General features: G+C 36.3%; 1 protein-coding gene across 2 annotated transcripts in view; it reads right to left on the minus strand.

Moving 5' to 3' along the window:
* The window catches only part of LOC108342456 (ubiquitin C-terminal hydrolase 12), a 57,558-nt gene extending 38,185 nt beyond the window's left edge, over window positions 1-19,373 (minus strand). The window contains exons 1-10 of one of the 2 annotated variants that reach the window (XM_017580239.2): window positions 19,171-19,373; window positions 18,711-18,777; window positions 17,994-18,144; window positions 17,718-17,875; window positions 16,913-17,178; window positions 16,602-16,820; window positions 16,415-16,523; window positions 16,216-16,331; window positions 2,956-3,054; window positions 2,215-2,324 (exon numbers count right to left, since the gene is read on the minus strand). In XM_017580239.2, the coding sequence (XP_017435728.1) occupies window positions 2,215-2,324; window positions 2,956-3,054; window positions 16,216-16,331; window positions 16,415-16,523; window positions 16,602-16,820; window positions 16,913-17,178; window positions 17,718-17,875; window positions 17,994-18,144; window positions 18,711-18,777; window positions 19,171-19,200 (1,325 nt within the window). In that variant the 5' untranslated portion in view covers window positions 19,201-19,373. Of the gene's footprint in view, window positions 1-2,214; window positions 2,325-2,955; window positions 3,055-16,215; window positions 16,332-16,414; window positions 16,524-16,601; window positions 16,821-16,912; window positions 17,179-17,717; window positions 17,876-17,993; window positions 18,145-18,710; window positions 18,781-19,170 lie in introns of both variants that reach the window. The other variant, XM_017580238.2, reaches the window with a different exon arrangement.
* Between the last annotated feature and the right edge of the window lie 2,524 nt (window positions 19,374-21,897).

The following is a 21,897-nucleotide window of genomic DNA, read 5'->3' on the forward strand; positions in this document are numbered from 1 at the left end:
TGATTTGCCCATTGCCCTTCGGAAAGGTATTCGTTCTACTCGTAATCCATATCCTGTTTATAATTTTTTGAGTTATCATCGTATGTCTTCTACCTATTTCTCTTTTGTTTCCTCCTTATCCTCCATTAAGACTCCTAATAATATTTATGAGGCACTTGATCATCCTGGATGGAGTCAAGCCATGATTGATGAAATGCAAGCACTTGACCACAATGGTACTTGGGACCTTGTTCCTCTTCCCCCTGGTAAGAAGCCTGTTGGCTGCCGATGGGTTAATGCTATTAAGGTTGGTCCTACTGGTGAAATTGATCGTCTAAAAGCTCGTCTAGTAGCTAAGGGATATACTCAAGTTTATGGCATTGATTATTGTGATACCTTTTCTCCTGTGGCTAAAACCAGTACCGTTCGTATTTTACTTGCTATGGCTGCCATTCGTCATTGGCCACTTTATCAGTTGGACATTAAAAATGTCTTTCTTCATGGTGATCTGGAAGAGGAGATATACATGGAGCAACCTCCTGGGTTTGTTGCTCAGGGGGAGTCTGGGTTAGTTTGTAAATTACGCCGTTCCCTCTATGGCTTGAAACAATCACCTCGTGCTTGGTTTGGTAAATTTAGTCGGGTTGTGCAAAATTTTGGGTTGAAACGATGTGAGGCGGATCACTCAGTGTTTTATGGTCATTTTTCTCCTGACAAATGTGTTTATCTCATGGTGTATGTTGATGATATTGTTATTACAGGGAATGACAACACTAAAATTACTCAATTAAAGAATCATTTGTTCAACCACTTTCAGACTAAAGATCTGGGTCGTCTAAAATACTTCCTTGGTATTGAAGTGGCACAGTCAAAAGAAGGTGTCATCATTTCACAAAGGAAATATGCTCTTGATATTTTAGAGGAAACAGGTTTGACAAATTGCAAGCCTATTGATAGTCCTATGGACTCAAATCAAAAACTAATGAGAGATCAAGGTGAACCTTTCTCAGATCCAGAGAGATATAGAAGGCTGGTTGGAAAACTCATATATCTTACAATAACAAGACCTGATCTTTCTTATCCAGTGGGAGTTGTGAGTCAATTCATGCAGAATCCACATGTTGACCATTGGAATGCAGTAATTCGAATTCTCAGATACATAAAAGGAAATCCAGGACAGGGATTGTTGTATGAGGACAAGGGAAGCACTCAGATTGAAGGATATTGTGATGCAGATTGGGCTGGTTCTCCAATTGATAGAAGATCTACTACAGGATATTGTGTTCTACTTGGAGGGAACCTTATATCTTGGAAAAGTAAGAAACAAAGTGTTGTTGCTAGATCTAGTGCTGAAGCTGAATACCGATCTATGTCTTTGACTACATGCAAACTTGTGTGGATCAAGCAACTTCTCCAAGAGTTGAAATTTTGTGGAAATGAGTCGTTGAAACTGTAATGTGACAACCAAGCAGCCCTTCATATTGCCTCCAATCCAGTGTTTCATGAGAACAAAACATATAGAAATTGATTGTCATTTTATTAGAGAGAAGTTGTTGACTAAGGAACTTGTTACGAAGTTTGTCAATTCTAATGAACAACTCGGAGACATTATGACCAAATCTCTAAGGGGACCTAGGATTCAATTTATATGTTCCAAGCTTTGTGCATATGATCTATATGCTCCAGCTTGAGGGGGAGTGTTGAAATATATTGTATTGTATAATTGTACTGTAAGACTTTACTGTTGTGTGCTGGTCTACTTGCTCCTTATATAGGACATTTGGTGTAATAGAAAGATAACACAATGGAATAATACTTCTATCTCTATATTTTCTCTCTCCAAATTTAACAGTTATAATAGAAATGCCTATGAGAAAATTAACTATAAGAAAGAAAATAGTAATGTGAGATCCACAAACGTAAAATAACAATCTTCTCTCTTCCCAAGATTAAGAAAATAACAAACGTAAAATAATAGTTCAATTTTCAATTTTCATCCTTACAATAACAAGGAAACTTTGCAACATGTAAAGCAACAAGTCAATAAAAACTGCACATTGGAAGAAAAATCAGCAACTTATACAGCAACAAGCCCGTAAAGATTGCGGACTCATACTTTCAATAAACTGAAGACAAAATTAGAAATAACATACCCAATTCCCAATTCACCAATCACAAAACCACAAAGTAGCTACCAAATCCAATCTCTATTAAAAAACACTACCATGACATTACCTGTGAAGTGTGTAAAGATTGCGGACAGTTCGATCAGCATCAGGTGACAGATATTTTCCATCATCACGATCAAGATCAAGTTGTAAGGGAAACTCATAACGGTCATTAATCTACATAGTAACAGCACCAAGAAAAAATTAGACTACCAGTTGCATTTGCAATCTAATGCGAATAAAAATTGAAAGAAACCCAGACATTCATAATAATAACTAATACCCATCCGCACCCTTGCAGAAAATCTTCTGTGTCCCTATCCCTAGCCACAGAAGTTCCAGAAAAACTACTTTTCAAACAAGTATGTATTACCCAACAATGGTGTAGGGTGTATCATGTATTTCAATTCTATAAAGAGCTATCCTTTAAATCCCATGGAAACTATTCAAGCACTCAGCAAGCAACTATTTTTTAATACCACCAACCAGCTTAGTTGAAATTCCCTTCAAAAATACACACCTAATCACTTTCTTGGATGAATAAACAGTACCAGTAGCAAATTTTCTATACCACCAAAGCACCACTAGTAACAACCAAAAAGGGGTAGCATTATACATTGTCATGTACAATTTCAACAATCTTTATTGCCATTTTATAATAGAGCTAAAGTGCAGCAGAAGCACCTTACTCCACACAACAGTTACACTAATTGAAGCCGTATTTGAGAGTATTAAATAGAAAAGTTCAGCAATAGATAGGTACTAACTGCAAAAAACATATCAGCAATTTATCAATTGGACCACTAACCTTAACCATAGTATCCCGCATAAAGTCATATTCGAATCTTTTTAGCTGAAGTTGAAGAACAGGAGGAAAATCAATAAATAAGACACCCTTCTTAGCATCCTGAAATAGTCATGTCCATTAAAAAGTAAATTAGTTTATGTAACAAGTTCAATAAAAATTAATCTGTTTAAGTGGAAAAATTTAGGCAAGCCAGAAGACTTAAACTATGAAGAGATTGTTTGGAGATGTAGATAGAAAAAGTAGTCATGTGATGGAATCCCCTAGTTTGTTGGGCACAGCAGAGCAACATATATACATATATATCATACATAGCATTATATAAGGATGGGACCAAGGCCATATTATAATAAATCATATGCACCAAGCTTGTTACATAAATAGAAATGTAGGGTTCACAATGATTTGGTCAAAACATCATACAACTTATTATTTATCATACATGACCAAATTCTATTTGGAAACCATGTGCCTTCCATGATGAAATTTCAGCCAAAGTTATTGAATCTTTGGCTATGGTAGTACCATCGAGAAGAGGAGGTCAGAAAGAACCCAAGAGGGCACATTCACTAGAGTGGACACCGTAAATGCACATATTGCAAAGAATGGGTCATACCCAAGAAAGTTTTCACTATATGCATGGTCTTCCTGCAAGACCCTAGAAAATTTAATTTAGCAGAATTATGAAAATGATTAGTTAAATTTAAATTATGATTTTTAGAATGCGTAAAATGACCAAACAAGTTATATAGCTCATTTAGTTAGATTACTTGGATAACATATGAGAGGTATTGGCTTCAACTCCCATGAGAAAAGTTTTTATTTTAGGGATTTTCTAAAATTAAATTAGAAGATTAATAAATACGGGTTGCTTCTTTGGGCCTGGAGAAGAGTAGTAAACATGAAATAAGACCTCAAGAGTGATTCGGGTTTTTATTAGTGATGAAGCTTTGGGGTAGGTTACTTTTGAGACGGTGTTGTTTGAGAGTTGGTAGGGTAAAAGGAAAAGAGAGAAAAATATTGAGTTTTTGGGAATTAAACGCAAGTACAAAGGAATAACAATATAGTTAAGGGAAGCTAACGTTGTCTATATTTGTATGTAATTAGAGCCATGGATTTGAGATAAGAAAAAAATGCAGCATTAGTTTGGCACAGTGTCTAAAATCTTTAGTTTGCTCAATTAAAAAGGAATTTCTTCATCCACTTTAAGACCAAGTATTGAAGTGGTGCAATCAATAGAAGGTCTCATCATTTCACAAAGAAAAATTGCTCTTGACATTTTGATGGAGACAGACACGATAAATTACACCATGCTCTTACAGGTTTGTAGGAAATTAACCGTTACATAATCTATAAAATTAGGATGATTGATTCCTAAATATTAGGTGTTTCTATTATAATTGATTCTGTAAAATAGTATAAATACATTTTGTGTAGTATGCATTAGACACACAATTCTCACAGAGACTGCTTCTTCTGTTCCCTTCAACTATCCTTAGTAGAGTTGTTGCCCGATTTTTCCAAGAAAGGTTCTTGGATTTTTGTTGCCAGGTCTTCCACCCCTGGACTACATTTTCTTTGATGTTTGGGTGTGCTTTTGTTGATCCTTTGGTGTTTTGAACTGCAGAAGCATTTGCTGCCCCTGTTGTTTGATCTTGGGTGTCAATCCCTTCCTAAGTGATCAACTCTTCTCTTTTCACCCACGAAAAAACTGGTGTCTCCTTACCCTTCCTAGCTCCATTATTGTCAATGACATCCTCTTCTTTTTGCTCCTAATTGCTTGAATTTTCTCTTCCACCTGAGTGTTTCTTTCCTTTCTTGATGATATCTTGCAGCAGGTTCTCTCTTGCCCTGTAAACAGGCTCAACTGGGTTGCTCTTTGACACCACTGTTTTAACCCCAGGCCTCAACAATTCTTCCCCTTTCTTTACTGTTTTGACATTCCCACCACAACCTACCACTCTATCTCCACTAAAAACAACAACTTTTGCAACTTTACTTGGAGAAACAAGAGTCAAAACCTTCCCATCATGATCTTCACCTGATGTATTTTCCCTACCAACATTTGTCACAATATCCACCCTTGCAGCAGAAACTTCTACAACTTTCTCAAAGCCAGCTTCTATTAACTCCTGTAGTTTGGGCTAACTTCTCAAAAAGAGAGCCTCTATCTCTTCCTCCGAACCCCCATATCAATGCCTCTTTCAGCCCTTTCCAAGAATGGTTCTTGGTTTTATTTTCCCAGACCCTGAACCGATATATTGTGCCTCCCTCCATGCAGTTGTAAGCCAACCTGAGCCTCTCCTTTTCTGTGACATTCTGGATGTCAAAGAACTTCTCTGCCTTAGAGATCCACCCCAACGGGTCCAGCCTTCTCAACCTGGGCATATTTCTTCTCCATTCTGCCATGCTCATTTTCGATTCGCTGGTCCTCCTCTCCAAGGTATTGTCTCTTCCTTCCATCATGCTTCTCTCCCAAAGATCCAACACTCCTCTCCTAAGGAGATTCGGCAGTTCTCCCTTGATGATTCGGCAACTTCTTGATCCGGTAGCTTCTTGATCTGGCAGCTTCTTGATCCGGCACCCCTCTCCTTAGGATAACCGGCAGTTCTCCTGTTGATACGGCAGCGCTCTAGATGATTCGGCCGCTTCTTGAAACGACAAGTCGGACCAATTTGTTAGGTTCCTAGGTTTGAAACCTAACTAAGAACACTAACATTAGGTAAAAACAGTAATGAAAGAATGGGTTTTTCTATTATTCACAGTAAAAGAACTCTCTTTACAAAGAATGGTTGGGAGCATAATCTCCTTGGTTAGGAGCATAACCTCCTTCTACAGGCTAAAATCCTATCTTTACAACAAATTCACTCCATAATTCCCCTGTACAGAACCCACTCCCTATTTATAAAGTTTCTCTTCCCCTTCCCACTAACTAACTAACTATCAAATAACTCTTCCCTCCTAATTGCCCTCTCATTTTCTCTTCCTTCTATCCTAAACCTATTATCACCTATCACCCTATATCCTATCATATTTTCCTTGGTTACGCATGTCTTCAGAAGGGATATTGTTGTTTTTGTCCTCAACTTCACGTTATATAGTTTTTGTTCATGTCACCTTTTTCAAGACTACCCCTTCTACACTTCCACTATATTGGATGTCAATCTTACCATAGGATCTTCAAAAGTCTCGTTTGTTCTTACTCAGTTAATTGTGTCTATTCCGACTCAGGTAATTGCATTTCCTTAACGTCCTTTGCTTCAATACCAAAGACAGATTCAAACTCCAAACGTGACTCACTCAACTAATCATCTCCTACTCCAACCGCCCATCCACCCACAATTATGCTTTTACCATTACTTATGATCATTTGTCTCCATCCTATTTCTCCTTTGTTTCTTTGGATTTTGTGTCTATTTCTAAGACTATAGGTGAACCCATGGTTGATCACAACTAGTGTTAGGCAATGGTAGAGGAGATGGCAAACTCACATTCCAATGGCATTTGGGAGCTTGTTCCTTTACCTATTGGCAAGCAAATTGATGGCTATCGTTAGGTTTATAAAATGAAAATTGGACCTGATGTTCATATTGATCCGTTAAAAGCTTGCTTGGTTGGCAAAGGATATACGCAGATTTTTGGTCTAGATTATGAGGACACCTTGTCACCTGTGCCCAAAATAACTTATGTTTGTCTTTTCTGACTATGGTTGTTACTCATCATTGGTCTTTTCATCAGCTAGATTTTAAAAATGCAATCTTACATGTGTTAAATAACTACATAAGTAGTTTTTATTTCTTAGATAATATATTACAATGTGTGATACTCTATAAATAGAGTATGTAGTAGGTGGGAATTAATCCCAACCATCAAAGTTGGGCTACACAGTAGCTACACAGTAACATATGCATAATACATTTCAACACTCCCCCTCAAGCTGGAGCATATAGATCATATGCACCAAGCTTGGAACATATAAACTGAATTCTGGGCCCTCTTAAAGACTTAGTCAAAATATCTGCAAGTTGTTCATTAGAACTGACAAATTCTGTAATGAGATCCTTGGACAATAGCTTTTCTCTGATGAAATGACAATCAACTTCTATGTGTTTTGTTCTTTCGTGAAACACTGGATTAGAGGCAATGTGAAGAGCTGCTTGATTGTCACAATACAACTTCATAGTCTTATTTTCACAGAATTTTAATTCCTGAAGGAATTGTTTGATCCACATGAGTTCACAGGTAGCCAAGGCCATAGAACGATATTCTGCTTCTGCACTAGATCGAGCAATAACACTTTGTTTCTTGCTTTTCCAAGATACAAGATTGCCTCCAAGGAGTATACAATATCCTGTGGTAGATCTTCGATCATTTGGACAACCAGCCCAATCTGCATCACAATATCCTTCTACCTCAGAACTTCCCTTATTTTCATATAACACTCCTTGTCCTGGATTCCCTTTTACATATCTAAGGATGCGTATTACAGCATTCCAATGATCAATATGTGGATTTTGCATAAATTGGCTCACAACTCCCACTGGATAGGAAAGGTCAGGTCTTGTTATAGTAAGATATATTAGTTTTCCCACCAACCTTCTGTATCTTTCTGGATCTGAGAAAAGTTCACCATGGTCTCTCATTAACTTTTGATTTGAGTCCATAGGACTATCAATAGGCTTGCAATATGTAAGACCTGTTTCCTCCAAAATATCAAGGGCATATTTTCTTTGTGAAATGACGACTCCTTCTTTTGATTGTGCCACTTCAATACCAAGGAAGTATTTCAACCGACCTAGGTCTTTGGTTTGGAAGTGGTTGAACAAGTGATCTTTTAATTGAGCAATTCTCGCAACATCATTTCCTGTAATCACAATATCGTCAACATAGACCATAAGATAAACACATTTGTTAGGAGTAGAATGCCCATAAAATACTGAATGATCGGCTTCACATCGTGTCAATCCAAATTGTTGCACAACACGACTAAATTTACCAAACCAAGCTCGAGGTGATTGTTTCAAACCATAAAGTGAACGACGTAATTTACAAACTAAATTAGACTCCCCCTGAGCAGCACGACGAAATCCAGGAGGTTGCTCCATGTATATCTCCTCTTCCAGATCACCATGAAGAAAGGCATTTTTAATGTCCAGTTGATGAAGTGGCCACTGTCGAATGGCAGCCATGGCAAGAAAAAGACGAACACTACTGATTTTGGCTACAGGAGAAAATGTATCACAATAATCGAGACCATAAATCTGAGTATATCCCTTTGCTACTAGACGAGCTTTTAGCCGATCAATTGCACCAGTAGGACCAACTTTAATAGCATAAACCCATCTACATCCCACAGGTTTCTTACCAGGAGGAAGAGATACAAGTTCCCAAGTACCACTATTGTCAAGTGCCTGCATTTCATCAATCATGGCTTGTCGCCATCCAGGGTGATCAAGTGCCTCACGAACATTATTAGGAACTTTGATGTTAGAAAGAGAGGAAACAAAGGAGAAATAGGTAGGAGACAAACGATGGTAACTTAAAAAGTTATAAACAGGATAAGGATTACGAGTTGATCGAATACCTTTCCGAAGAGCAATAGGCCAAGCCTGATCAGATTCAACAGAGGGTGAAGGATCCATGGTCTGGGAATCTGGTGAAGAAGGAGCTGAGTCTCGAGGATCTTCAGGCAAGGGAGGAGGTGGTTGAATAATGTCATCTGCATTTTGAGTGTGATTGGGAACTGAAGAAGTAGGAATGACTAAGGGATCACATGATGGGATAGGAAGCATGTTTTGAACAGATGAACATTCTTGCTTAGAGGAGGTGAAGAAGGGTGTATCTTCAAAAAATGTGACATCAGAAGACATATAGTATCTTTTTGTTGAGGGAGAATAACATTTATATCCTTTTTGAAGACGAGAATATCCTAAAAAGACACACTTAATAGACTTTGGAGAAAGTTTATCAAGACCAGGAGAGACATTATGAACAAAACAGGTACTCCCAAACACACGTGGAGAGACATGATATAGAGGATCGTGTGGAAAAATTATGGAGTAAGGAATCTTATTATCAAGGGAAGAAGAAGGCATCCTATTTATCAAAACACAGGCAGTGAGGACAGCATCCCCCCAATGATGAATAGGAACATTAGTATTTAACATCAGGGAACGTGCAGTTTCAATGAGATGTCTATTCTTTCTTTCAGCTATACCATTTTGTTGTGGAGTATGAGGACATGTTGACCTATGTAAGATTCCTTTAGATGATAAAAAGGATGAGAGTTTACTAGAAAAATATTCTTTGGCATTATCACTCCTGAGAATTTTAATTGTCTTTCCAAATTGGTTCTGAATTTCATTAAAAAAGGACATAAATATGTCTAAAAGTTCAGATCTCTCTTTCATTAGATAAACCCAGGTACATCTAGAGAACTCATCAATAAAGGTAACAAAATAGTTAAAACCAAAGGAAGTAACACGACTTGGTCCCCAAATATCAGAGTGAATAGTGGAAAAAGCAGAATTACATCGTGTCTCAGATGTCTTTGGATAGGAAGATCGAACATGTTTCCCTAACTGACAAGACTCACAATCTAAGACACTAATGTTTTTAAGATTTGGAACCATCATTTTTAATTTAGACAAACTTGGGTGACCTAAACGATCATGCAAAAGTTTAGGAGATAAAGTTGAAAGACAGGAAACAGATGAACTAGGCTTTAGATAATAAAGTCCCCGTGACTCACGTCCTTCCCCAATCAGACGTCCCGTTCCATGTTCCTGTATAACAAAGGAATTTGCAGTAAAAGTTACGGAACAATTTAGTGAACGAGTCAATTGACTTAAAGAGATTAAATTATAAGGACAATGAGGAATGTACAAAACAGAATTTAAATTTAAGGAAGGAGATAATGAAACTTTGCCAATTCCTTGAGATGCTACTTTGGATCCATTGGCAACAGTAATTAAATTAGGAATTTTTTGAGAGGAAATGGAGTAAAATGAAGGGAGGTTACCAGAGAGATGATCTGAAGCACCTGAATCAAGTATCCATGAATTTTGACTTTCTGTAGTTTGAGAAATGCATGTCGTTGATGATTGATCAAGATTGGTAGATTTTTCAGATTTGTACCTTAAAAATTCTCGATATTCTTCGTCGGAAATTTTAGATTCTGGAATATCAGATCTAAACACCTGCACAGTTTTATCAGGAAAACCATGTAAAGAATAACATCTTTCCTGGGTGTGGCCAATTTTCTTACAGTATGAGCATTGCACACGCCCACTTCGACCTCCACGACCTCCTCGAGTACTCCTACCTCTTCCTCTTCCTTGTGGAACTACCATTGCTGCAGTTTCAATAACATCAGTTGAATTCCCTTCTTTCACTAAAGTAGGTACTCGAAGGAGTCGAGTAACCAAATTATCCATTGACGGGATTTGATCTCCTGCTAAAACTTGATCACGGACATGATCAAAATCAGAGTGCAAACTTCTAAGGATTAAGACCATGTAATACTTGTCAAGTCTTTTGTTAATACTTTCTAATGAATCAGCTACGAAGAATGTTTTTAATTCTTCTACTGCAGCTCTAGCCTTTGCTATATGAGAAATCATATCGTGATTGACTTGTTTGAGAGAGGATACTTTTTCGGTTGCATCAAAAAGTCTTTGTATATCATTAGCAAAAATATCTTGAGCTCTTTTCCAAAAAGAGAAACAAGTCTTGTAAGGTCTCATTATATCTAGAACTTCTTGTTCAACCGATTGCCACAACACAGCACATAACTGGAAGTCTAGTTTCTGCCATTGGGGTTTTTCTTCCTCCGAGACCATAGATGCATCTTGTTCAAGGTGATTATGGTGTCCTTGACCAAGAAACCATAATTCCACCGCAGAAGACCATGACAAATAATTTTTCCAATTCAACTTTGCAGATGTAATGATAGGAGTTGCAGAGAAGGAAGAATTAATTCCAGAAGAAGCCATTCCAGATCTGAAAAAAAAACTGAAACAGAGACAAATAACTTTAGGGAGAAAAACCCTAGGTCTTGAACAAAAACACCAGAACACAAAACGCAGTGCCTAAACACGCTCAGGGAGCTCAGGCGAGACGACTGGTGGAGACGCGGTGTCGCTCTGACACCGGGAGGGTGGCGCGTGAGATGCACGCGCCTGAGACTCGCCGGAGAAAGGTGGCGCGTGTGGGAGCGTGCGGCGACGAATGAGACGGCGACCACCAGGGTTGGGTCGCGCTTCTCAGGGCGAACCTAACCCTTGACTTCGCCGGAGGAAAGGCGACGGTGGACAGCGGCGGTGGCGACGGCGGCGGTGGCGACGGCGGCGGTGGCGACGGCGGCGGTGACGGCGGCGGCGACGGCGGCGGTGGTGACGGAGATGACAGAAGCCAGATTTTGTCCCGCTCTTGATACCATGTTAAATAACTACATAAGTAGTTTTTATTTCTTAGATAATATATTACAATGTGTGATACTCTATAAATAGAGTATGTAGTAGGTGGGAATTAATCCCAACCATCAAAGTTGGGCTACACAGTAGCTACACAGTAACATATGCATAATACATTTCAACAACATGGAGAATTGCAAGAAGTTTATATGGATCAACCCCATGGTTTTCTTGCTCACGGCAATTCTTGTCTTATTTGTAAGCTTCAACAATCAGGGGGAGCCATTAAAAGACCTGGAAAGATATCATCGCCTGGTAGGCACACTTAACTATCTCACCACTAGACCCGACATCACTTACGCGGTTAGTGTAGTAAACCAATTTCTAAATGCTCCTTGTGATAGCCATTGGGATGTTGTGACATGTATTCTTCAATACATTAAAAATGCTCTAAAATGAGGATTATTGTATGAAGAGAAAGGCAGTACTAAGATCACTTGTTACTCTGATGCGGATTGGGCAGGATCACCATTAGATAGAAGATCCACTTTTGGTATTGTGTTCTTATCAGAGGAAACCTTATCACATGGATAAGCAAGAAGAAAAATATAGTTGTCAAATCTAGTGCAGAAGCATAACATCATGCTACGGCAATAACCACTTGTGAGCTTATGTGGCTTAGGAACCTACTACTACAACTAAAAATGAGACATCCATGAAACATAGCTTATTTGTGACAACCAAGCCACAATTCTCATTTTATCAAACCTGATCTTCCATGAAAGAAGTGAACACATTGAAATTGATTATCACTTTGTTAGAGAAAAGGTGCTCTCTGGAGAAATTACTACTAATTTTGTCACCTCTAGCAATCAGTTGGTTAACATATTCACCAAGTCCCTTAGAGGCCACCGGATTGAGAACATTTGTAACAAGCTTGGTGCATATGACATATATATTCCAGCTTAAGGGGCAGTGTTAGAATTTAATCAATTGTTACAGATTTGTACGAAATTAACTGTTACATAATCTAGGAAATTAAGATGATTGATTCCTAATTATTAGGTGTTGTTATACATATTGTGTGGTTTGCATTAGACACACAATACATTCAGAACATATACAATTCGGTAATACCAAAGTGAACTTTTCTCAAACCCAAAGAGATATGGAAGGTTGTGGAGAAAACTCAATTATCTCACTATAACAAGACGTAATCTTTCTTATCCAATGGGTTTTGTGAGTCAATTTATGCAGAACCCTCACATTGATCACTATACTATTGTGTTTCACATTCTCAAACATGTAAGTGAACCTAGGACAAGGATTATTGTATGAAAACAAGGGAAAAAGTCTAAGGGTATTGTGATACAAGTTGGGCATTCATAGGAGGAAACCTTATACTTTAAACAAATAAGAAACGAAGTATTTTTGCCCAATATAATGCAGTATAGCCCTAGCTACTTGTGAACTTGGGTGGATTAAATAGCTCCTTTAAGAGTTGAAATGTTGTGAAAAATAAACAGATGATGTTGCAGCTGCAATTTGGTGTATCATGAGAGAACTAAACATATAGAGATTGGTTATCATTTTGTTAGAGAGAAGTTGTTATCCAAGGATCTTATTATTCAGTTTGTCAACTCTAATAAATAACCCGTAAACACTCAACTAAGTCTCTAGAAGAACCTAGGATTCAATTTATATTTCACACTTGATGCATATGATCTATATATACTCAGCTTGAGGAGGAGTATTGAAATATAACGTTATTTAGTCATTATTATTATTATTATTATTATTATTACTGTTATTTCTTTTGTTTGTACCCAGCTTTTGGGTTAGGGCTTAAGGTAAGAGCCTCAAATCATTTTGTAACAAATATAAATATACATACATATATATATGTGTGTGTGTAAATATACACACAAACACACATCAATGAGAGGTAAAACAGTGCCTAGTGATCAGTTTGAAAACATTCCAAGTCTTTGAGAGAGCCTAGAATTCAGTTTATATGTTCCAAGTTTGATGCATACAACTTTTACGCTCTAGCCCGAAGAGAAATGTTCAAATTGTGATCATTATTTTATTGTACAGCTTTCAAAAAACTGCTTTTTTGGTCTATGTACTTATCCTAAGGATCGAGTTGGCTATAGTTATTCCTTGTATCGTACTCTTCTCTTTTTCTATATATATGAAAAAAGCATCAGCAGAGCACAATAACTCTGATTTTTATCACCTCTAAATACAACAATATCAATCATAATTCTAACTAAGAAACAAATCATAGGATAAGGAAATATATAACCAATACTAAGGGTTAATGAGGAAATAGAGAAAAACAAGCCTAATGGATAATACAAAATAGTCTAAAATATGATAAAATAATATTGGATACATCCAAACCTTCTTATAATCTGTTTATAAAAATCTGATGATGCTTGCTCTTCAAGTGGAAACAGAATTTGAAACCAACAAAAGGTTGTCAGTTAAGTTATAACTAACTATAACAGACGGTAGAGGTACAGAAGTTTCTAAATGTACTGTCACATACCCAGTATACAGGCTATAATGACATACTGGAATATATTAGTAAGGAGACGATGTACTTGCATTTTACAATGATGCTTCTTCTTTTAATCCAAAGTATAACATGTCATTTTGAAAAGACAAATAAGTAAATTTTGACTCTCAATCCAGATATGTTGTCATATTGCTTATATTTTATTTTAGTTTGACTTGTATTCACACATACAGTGTCATCCCAATATCCAATAGTTTGGGTATCATCTGCCAATGGGTACGGTATCCATGTCTTTTTCTGTTGCTGCAGTCTTCATTGCCACAGCTTTTTGCTTAGTTCTACTTTCAACTTCATCTAGTAGTATAAAATAACAGCCTGTGTTTAGAAATTAGCATTTGTTTCACAAGCACCAGCCTCAGTTTAAGATAAGAAGCTCAGACTCCTGTTTCACAGTTACACATTGCTGCATCCTGTGTTTCATAGAGTTATTTGAGTCTTCACGATGTGTCCATTGTAAATTTTAAGATATAATCAGCTCAGTATCCAGTGTGGATTGATCACTATGGTTGTAGCGCAATTTGAGAGTAAACCAGCAAATAGAAGACATGTTCAAGAAAATATCATAAATCGCTTGATCTATTGAATAGCACAATTCAATCAGTCAAGCATATATCATAAATAACTTGGAACAAGATGTCTAGTAATCAGGAGTCATTGAATAAAATCCTGGAAACAGCCTCTCCTCTAACAGGGTTAGGATTATGTAGTGAGAAGGATGGCAAACAACCATGAACCCCCAACCCAAACCTATCCTGACTTTGACTAGGAATACCCACTTTGCCAACCTGCCTTGATACCTGTTCTATATGTAATTTTTACAACACAGCATACTATATTTTATATATATATATATATATGATCATATGGTTCTAAAAATAACCACTAACTATTTTAGTAGTTAAATCATTTTTAAATATAAAATAATTAAATAACAAACTTAAAATTAGTACATTTAACTAAATATATAATATAATTATTAACTTCTATTTTAAATTATTTTTAACTTATTCTTTTTTGGTATTGTTTGAATTAAAATATAAATAACATTAATATAATTCATCTTGAATGTATGTGTAAATAAAATGGTCAAAAATTGTGACCAGTTCCCAATGGATTTACCCTATCTGGAGAAAACCCAACGGAGACAGAGATAGAGATGATTACTAAACTTTTAGGTCCGTCTCCTCTAAACATGAACACCACCTACCCTGTCTCACCTTGCCTTATGTGAGGACAGGGACAGGTGAGCTAAGCCCATCCTAGACCCACCCTTTTGTGAGGAGAGGGTACATCAACCCTACTCAAATCCCACTAAGTGAGAGCCTCATGCCTTAGCACACTCTTCATAGAATATCAAACTCACTTGCTAATTTAGATGGCTGTAAAACATCAAAATACAGAATTCACTGGAGCAAATGATGAATAACAGACAAAAACAATGTGAAGCTGTCACTGGCTTATTACCCCAATAAGCAAATAATTTGCTATGAATACTTGGCTTTTGATAGAAAGGCAAAGGGGGGAAGAGAGATTGCAGAAGATTACGGATAACATCCACCAAACATAAAAGCTAAAATATAACCACGGAATGTGAAAAGAGCATAGAAGCAAAGCTTCCTTACGTCAGAGTATTGTTGAGTGTCAAATTTGTCAGCTAATGTAGAAAACCTTCAGTTAGTTAGCTATATATATCTTTATTATGTAATAGATTTATGTAATAAAAGTCGGTTATTGTTGTAAGCTTGCTTTGTACACCAATACAGCTAGTATATAAACTGCCCGATCAGATGATGCAGAATCATCCTTTAAAGAATAGAAAGAGTTTATCTTTCTTCATATTATCTAGAATTCTACTACCTTGTCACTCGGCATGGAAACTGTAATCAGTAACTTTGCTTTCAACTTTTCTAAGAACAGTTTGGAATTTTTCAAAATTTTACACTAGCACCATGCAAATCTATATAACTGTCAATTTACTGATTCTTGCACTCCCCCAGATAATATTCAGGATGATGCATCACAGTTTCAAAAATGTACCCAACATCTGACCCAGACAACATTAATGCAGAAGACTAAAGTGATCCAAAAAGCCCTCAATACTTCTAAATTTAGAATGGAAATGGTTCTTAAAAGACATTGGAATAATAATATCTAAAACAGAATTAAACAAAAATACAAAACTCCTTTGAAAGACAAGGTTAACTTCTCCAAATGACTCTAATAGTTTATTATATGTGGCTGAGGCATTTATGAATAGCAACTAACCTGCAAACCATACTGTTCAGCATGATATTTGTTATCCCCCTCAAGGCTTTCAACTTCAACATACTTATCAAAGGAAGCATAAACATCACGACAACCTTTGACGTCAAGCTGAAGGTCTAACATGCATATTTAAAACTAAATCAGAATTATACACCAAGAACTAAACACATTATTGGATTCAAAATGCCCAAGGAATTACCATAAAATGACTCTTTTCTAGTTGATTTGTAGTCTACATTGATGCATTCTATGTAATTCATATGGTGCCCTTCAAATAACTTTTGTATGGTTCCCTCAACAACAGTTCCCTGGAGACAAATAACATAAAATAACCATTAGATATGGTCCCTCATCAAGAAGAAAATTAACCAAAGTTATTGTCATACCTTCATTTTGTCTTCAAGTTTTTCACAGAGAACCCGATTTAGTTCTTGAACATCATGCTGCATGAAAGAATCATATGTATCCCAACCAAAAGACTTTGTCAGCTCCTTCGTCGCAACACTGGTGTCACTGTATTGAAGCTTGTAGAATAAACTTTGTAAAGCCAAAGGGATGCTACCAGAGGGCATATCATTTTCAGTTGTTGGCATATGGTACACAGCCTGAAATGTTATATTCACGAACCAACTTCTTATTGCTTTCCAACAGATAATTGAATTTCAAGCAAAACAAAAATATGATAAACTGTTCTAACCTTTCTAAAATAAGGAATATGGTACAAGGTTTGGAGTAGAGAATTCATATAACAGGTAGCTCCTTGGTTCTTAAGCCCAACATAGCCAGTCTCCTTCTTTGAATCATAAGTCCAGTAATCAACAATCCTACGAACAAGAACCTCGGCTTCAACTATAAGAGTATCATTCACAAGATACCCTCTACTAGGATCATACAATTCACCAAGAGGCATAAAGGACGTGAAACCCCAATCACTTTCACGTGCATTAAATTGATGTTGTGTGTCTGCATAGTTTAAGTAAAATTGAGTTACAACAAGCTACAATAAATCAAAAAGCCTGTGCATTTTCAATTCCACTTTTGACAAACTAATTGAAACAAGTAACACCATAAACTATAGAACTCAATCTCATTCTCCACCAAATTTTAAACAAGGTGCAAGAGGGAGGAACTAAAGGTTAACCACGATATGAACCATGTCATATGTATATGATGAATTTAAACATCTGCTAACAATAACCCCACCATATTCCAAAGCTCCACTATCCAAACGGTAAGATACAGAAAATTAACTATGAAACAAAAAATAAACTATGGAATGAGCAAACGTCACAGGATTTATCAGAAAATGATGTATAACTAATTGACTAATTATAAAAATATTTTTATGCAAGGAGATATCAGATGCTCTTCCATCCACTACTTGCAATAAAAACCTATCAAAATTCTATAGCTTTAATTCCAGCAATGCTCTTTCCTATTCTACACCCATGGCTAATCTATGTCATCTTGTAAAAGTGTAAAGATCAAACTGCAGGAACTACCTTTTCTCACAGAATATTTATTATGGATTTGATTAACAACTGCCAAGCTAAACTGTGCATATCTACTCCAACCATAGGGCAAACTAGCTGAATCTGCAACATCCAAATACATGGACAAATAGTCCACATTGTTTCCTTTTGGGAAAATAAGCACACGCCTGTGAAGGAAAAAAACCAAGTTTGAAAGTGATAATCACTAGAAACAAGTATACATGCAAGATCAAATTCAAGAAAATTGACAATTATTAACCAGTTTAGTAAATCTCAGAAAAATACCATTTATAGCCACCAACAACAAATATTTCCGAATAGAGCTTCTTGGTATTCAGCCTCGAAAAGTTGTCAATTCTCCAAGTGAATCTAGACGATGGAGGATCCTCAACAGGCTGACTCTCCACAGTATTGGCAGTTTCAGGTTGAGCTACAACTAACGATCACCAAAGAAACAAAAAAAAAGGAACAATCACCTATCAAATCTGGAATAAGCTGAAACCATAAATTAGCCCCCAAAAAAATAAAAAAGTGTGACCCTAACCGAACCAGACCCTCCAATAGCAAACCAGGAATACAAGTAAAATGAAGTTACCTAATTAATTACATAATAAACAATTGAATCGAAACCGCACAACTTTCAAATACAAATCAACCAATGATTGGATGCAAATTATCTTCCGTTCTGAAACTTCAACTGAAAAACGTTTCTTATTAAAAAAAACAATCAAATCCCAAAGCATAGACTCGCTAATGAATGTCCTTCACTTTAAAAACGAAAAACTAGCCCAACCTAAAATCCTTAAAAAAAAATCACTCATCTCTCCCACTCTCTCTCCAAGCAGGAATGCATAAACCATTTTCCCGAATCTCCAAAACAATTCAATTAAATCACACAGAAGCTAACGACGCTGAAAAAAAACCAGCTCCTTCACCCAAAATTAAAAACAAAAAAACTAAGCCCAGATCAAAGAAATCGCGAGAACACGAAACGAGAACTACCTTCCATAGGTTGGTGATTGTTCTCAGGCAAATCCGTGTGCGGCACGAGCACCTCCTCGTCCTCTTGCTGCTGCACAAAACAAAAACCAAAACCAACCACGTCACCCAAGTTCGGATCCACCGTAACGCACACCGAACCCCCAACCGTAAAGGCAAAGCCCTAAAATCGAAACCCCCAAACTGCACTACAAATCGCGAAATTGCGCAAAACGCTCACTCGCTCAGATCAAAACAACGACAAAACAGAAAAAGAAAAAACGAAAGCGAAACCCCCGTCAGTGCACCACTCGGAAGTGGAGAAAACCAAATTGAATAACACGACTCGCCGTTGGGCGAAGAATCGTTTGAAGATAAGCACAACACGCGAGTTAATATTGTGAATAAATAGGAGCGAAACGATGCGCGCAGAGAGTGTGTATGTGTGTGTGTGTGCGTTTAAGGTTAGGGAACGAACGCGTACATCAATGGGTGCTGGCATCATCACGGTCATGGTGAATTGGAACCTGCGAGGGTTATCGTTAGAGAGAAAGAGAAAGAGAGAGAGAGTGGAGAGGGAGAAAGAGTAGTGTATTTGAGAAAACGAGATCAACACCAGAAGAGCTTGTTCCAGAGAAAAGAGAACGAAAGAGGTCTTTGGTCTTTATTTGGGGTTTGGACAAAACAGGGATTTCGCCTTTGGGACTGTGGAGCTAGTTCTTAGAAACTCATGAATCTTAGGGTATAAATGAAATTTGCTTAGCTTTGGGGTCATACCTTTCATATAAAATAAACATTCTTTTTTTTATTTGAGTAAAGTATATTTTAACATCGTAAAATTTTAAATATACAATATATAATATAATAGTTTAGAATAAAGTCTATGATTAATATATATATATATATATATATATATATATATATATATATATATAATTTTATAAAGACAGAAAACGTATTCTATTGTAATATTTCATTACATACATAATCATTAGTCATTTATTAAAATACTTCCTTCAGGTATGTTTTAATTCAGGGTAAAGATGTATTGGTCCAATTAATGAGATATGTATTATATCTTGTTACATTGTTAAGTGATATTTGCAACTACATTTTAGAATTATTGTTGTTGATTTATAGTAGATTCTATTCCTATGTTGTTTGTTTACAAATGTCATAGAATGAAACGTAAATATAGAGGGACAAAAAAAAAGAGAGATAGACAGAAAATACTGTTTTTCAGTTCTTTTGTTTGGTAAGAAAATACGTAAAAAGGATATTTTTTGTGCATAGAAAATACGAAACATTAAATTTTCAAAGAAAAAAAACGACACTTTGTTATGGTTTATACTTTCTTTTCCTTAAATAAACATTTGTAATGAAAAAAATATATAATGTTGTTAAAATAATACAGTAGAAAATCATTTTTTTTATCTAAAGTCAGTTTAATTAGTAAAAAAAACTTTTTATCGAAAATTTTATTTGTTTCAATGTATTTTTTTAATTAGCAAAATAGATGGAGAGAAAGAAATTCTTTACTTTTATATATTCAAATGTTTTATTTTTTACATAAAAAATTTTATTATTTTTCTTTATTTATTTCTCTCGTTTATTTCCTAAATGTTCCAAATGAAATCAAATTAAAATATTTGATGATTAAAATTCACAAACTAATTTATATAATAGTTAAGGGTGGCAATGTAGATAGATTATGACCAGTCAAGTTTGTCTTAAATAAAATGTGTGGGCTGAAAATACTACTACAACTTGCATTAGAATTGGTCCACTCAAAACAGTTTTTAAACATCCTATTTCATATATAAAAGATGAATTAGCTTCTCTTACCTTAGGGAAATTATAGCAGTTCCAAAGACACTCACCCTAAGTTTCCACCACAATGAATTTTAGGAAAAACCTACAATTGACAGAATAATGGTCGGAATGAAATCTTGGGACCCAACATTAACCAAGAATAAAAGAAAAAACTCAATTGATACATGCGGGACAAATTTGGTATGCATGATCATAGACCGAAGATAGACCGAGAAAAATGGTAGAAACTTACTTACTCTAAATAGAGAATCAATGGGTTGAAAGTGGAGAGTACTTTGTCGTGATCCTCTAAGAACCTCCTGATCGTCAAACAAAATATCAAAGAGTAAGAAAATGTAGAGAGAGGGTAGAGAGAGTTTAGAGAACGTGTTTTAAAGAGATTAAGTGTGTTTTAAGTGATGAGACGACTATCTAAAATTTTATTTATATTAACGACTTATTTTAAAATAAACTAATCAGTCTCATTATTTTAACACACCTATCTACTTTCTTACTCTATTTTCTAGGTTCTTACATTCTCTCCAACAACAAAATTTTTGACCTCAAAAAAATTAGACTTACTACAAAACATGTGAGGATACGACTCTCTCATAACTCCCTCTAACTCCCAAGTAGAGTCACATATCCTTATATCTCAGACAACTTTGACCAGACTAATGGTCTTTCCTCTAAGTTGTTTTGTTTGGCTCTCCACAATCCCTACAGGCTGCACTTCCACCGATAGATCATTCCTAATATGCACATCTTCCACTTCTAACACATGTGAGGGATCCGGCACGTACTTCCTAAGTTGTGAGACATGAAACACTGAATGCAGATTTGACAGCTAAGGAGGAATAGCTATCTCATAAGCCATTGGTCCTACTTGTCTCAGAATCTGATAAGGACAAAATAATCCTTGGAGACAACTTCCTAGAACAAATGCCACTGCCTACACCAATAGTAGGAGTCACTCTAAGGAAAATGTGATCCCCAACCGCAAACTTTAACAGTCTTTGATCAGCCTAAGATTTATGCATACTTTGACAAGCCTTCATCCTTTCTTGTATAAGCTTCACTTTCTCAATGGTCTGCTGAATTAACTCAGTTCCAACTAATACTGACTCTCCCTCTTGAAACCAACAAAGAGGCGTCCAACAACATCTACCATATAGTGCTTTGAACGGTGTCATACCAATGTTGGACTGATAACTGTTGTTGTAGGTGAACTCCACTAATGACAACACATCATCTCAAATTCCTAAATGATCCAAAAGACATGTTCGCAACAAATCTTCAAGTGATTGGATCGTTCTCTCAAATTGACCATCTATCTGGGGATGATACGTTGAACTCATCTTATTCTACTGCCCAGCTCACTTTGTAAAGACTGCCAAAA

Source organism: Vigna angularis, chromosome 6, assembly GCF_016808095.1.
Source record: "Vigna angularis cultivar LongXiaoDou No.4 chromosome 6, ASM1680809v1, whole genome shotgun sequence".
Taxonomy (NCBI): Eukaryota; Viridiplantae; Streptophyta; class Magnoliopsida; order Fabales; family Fabaceae; genus Vigna; species Vigna angularis.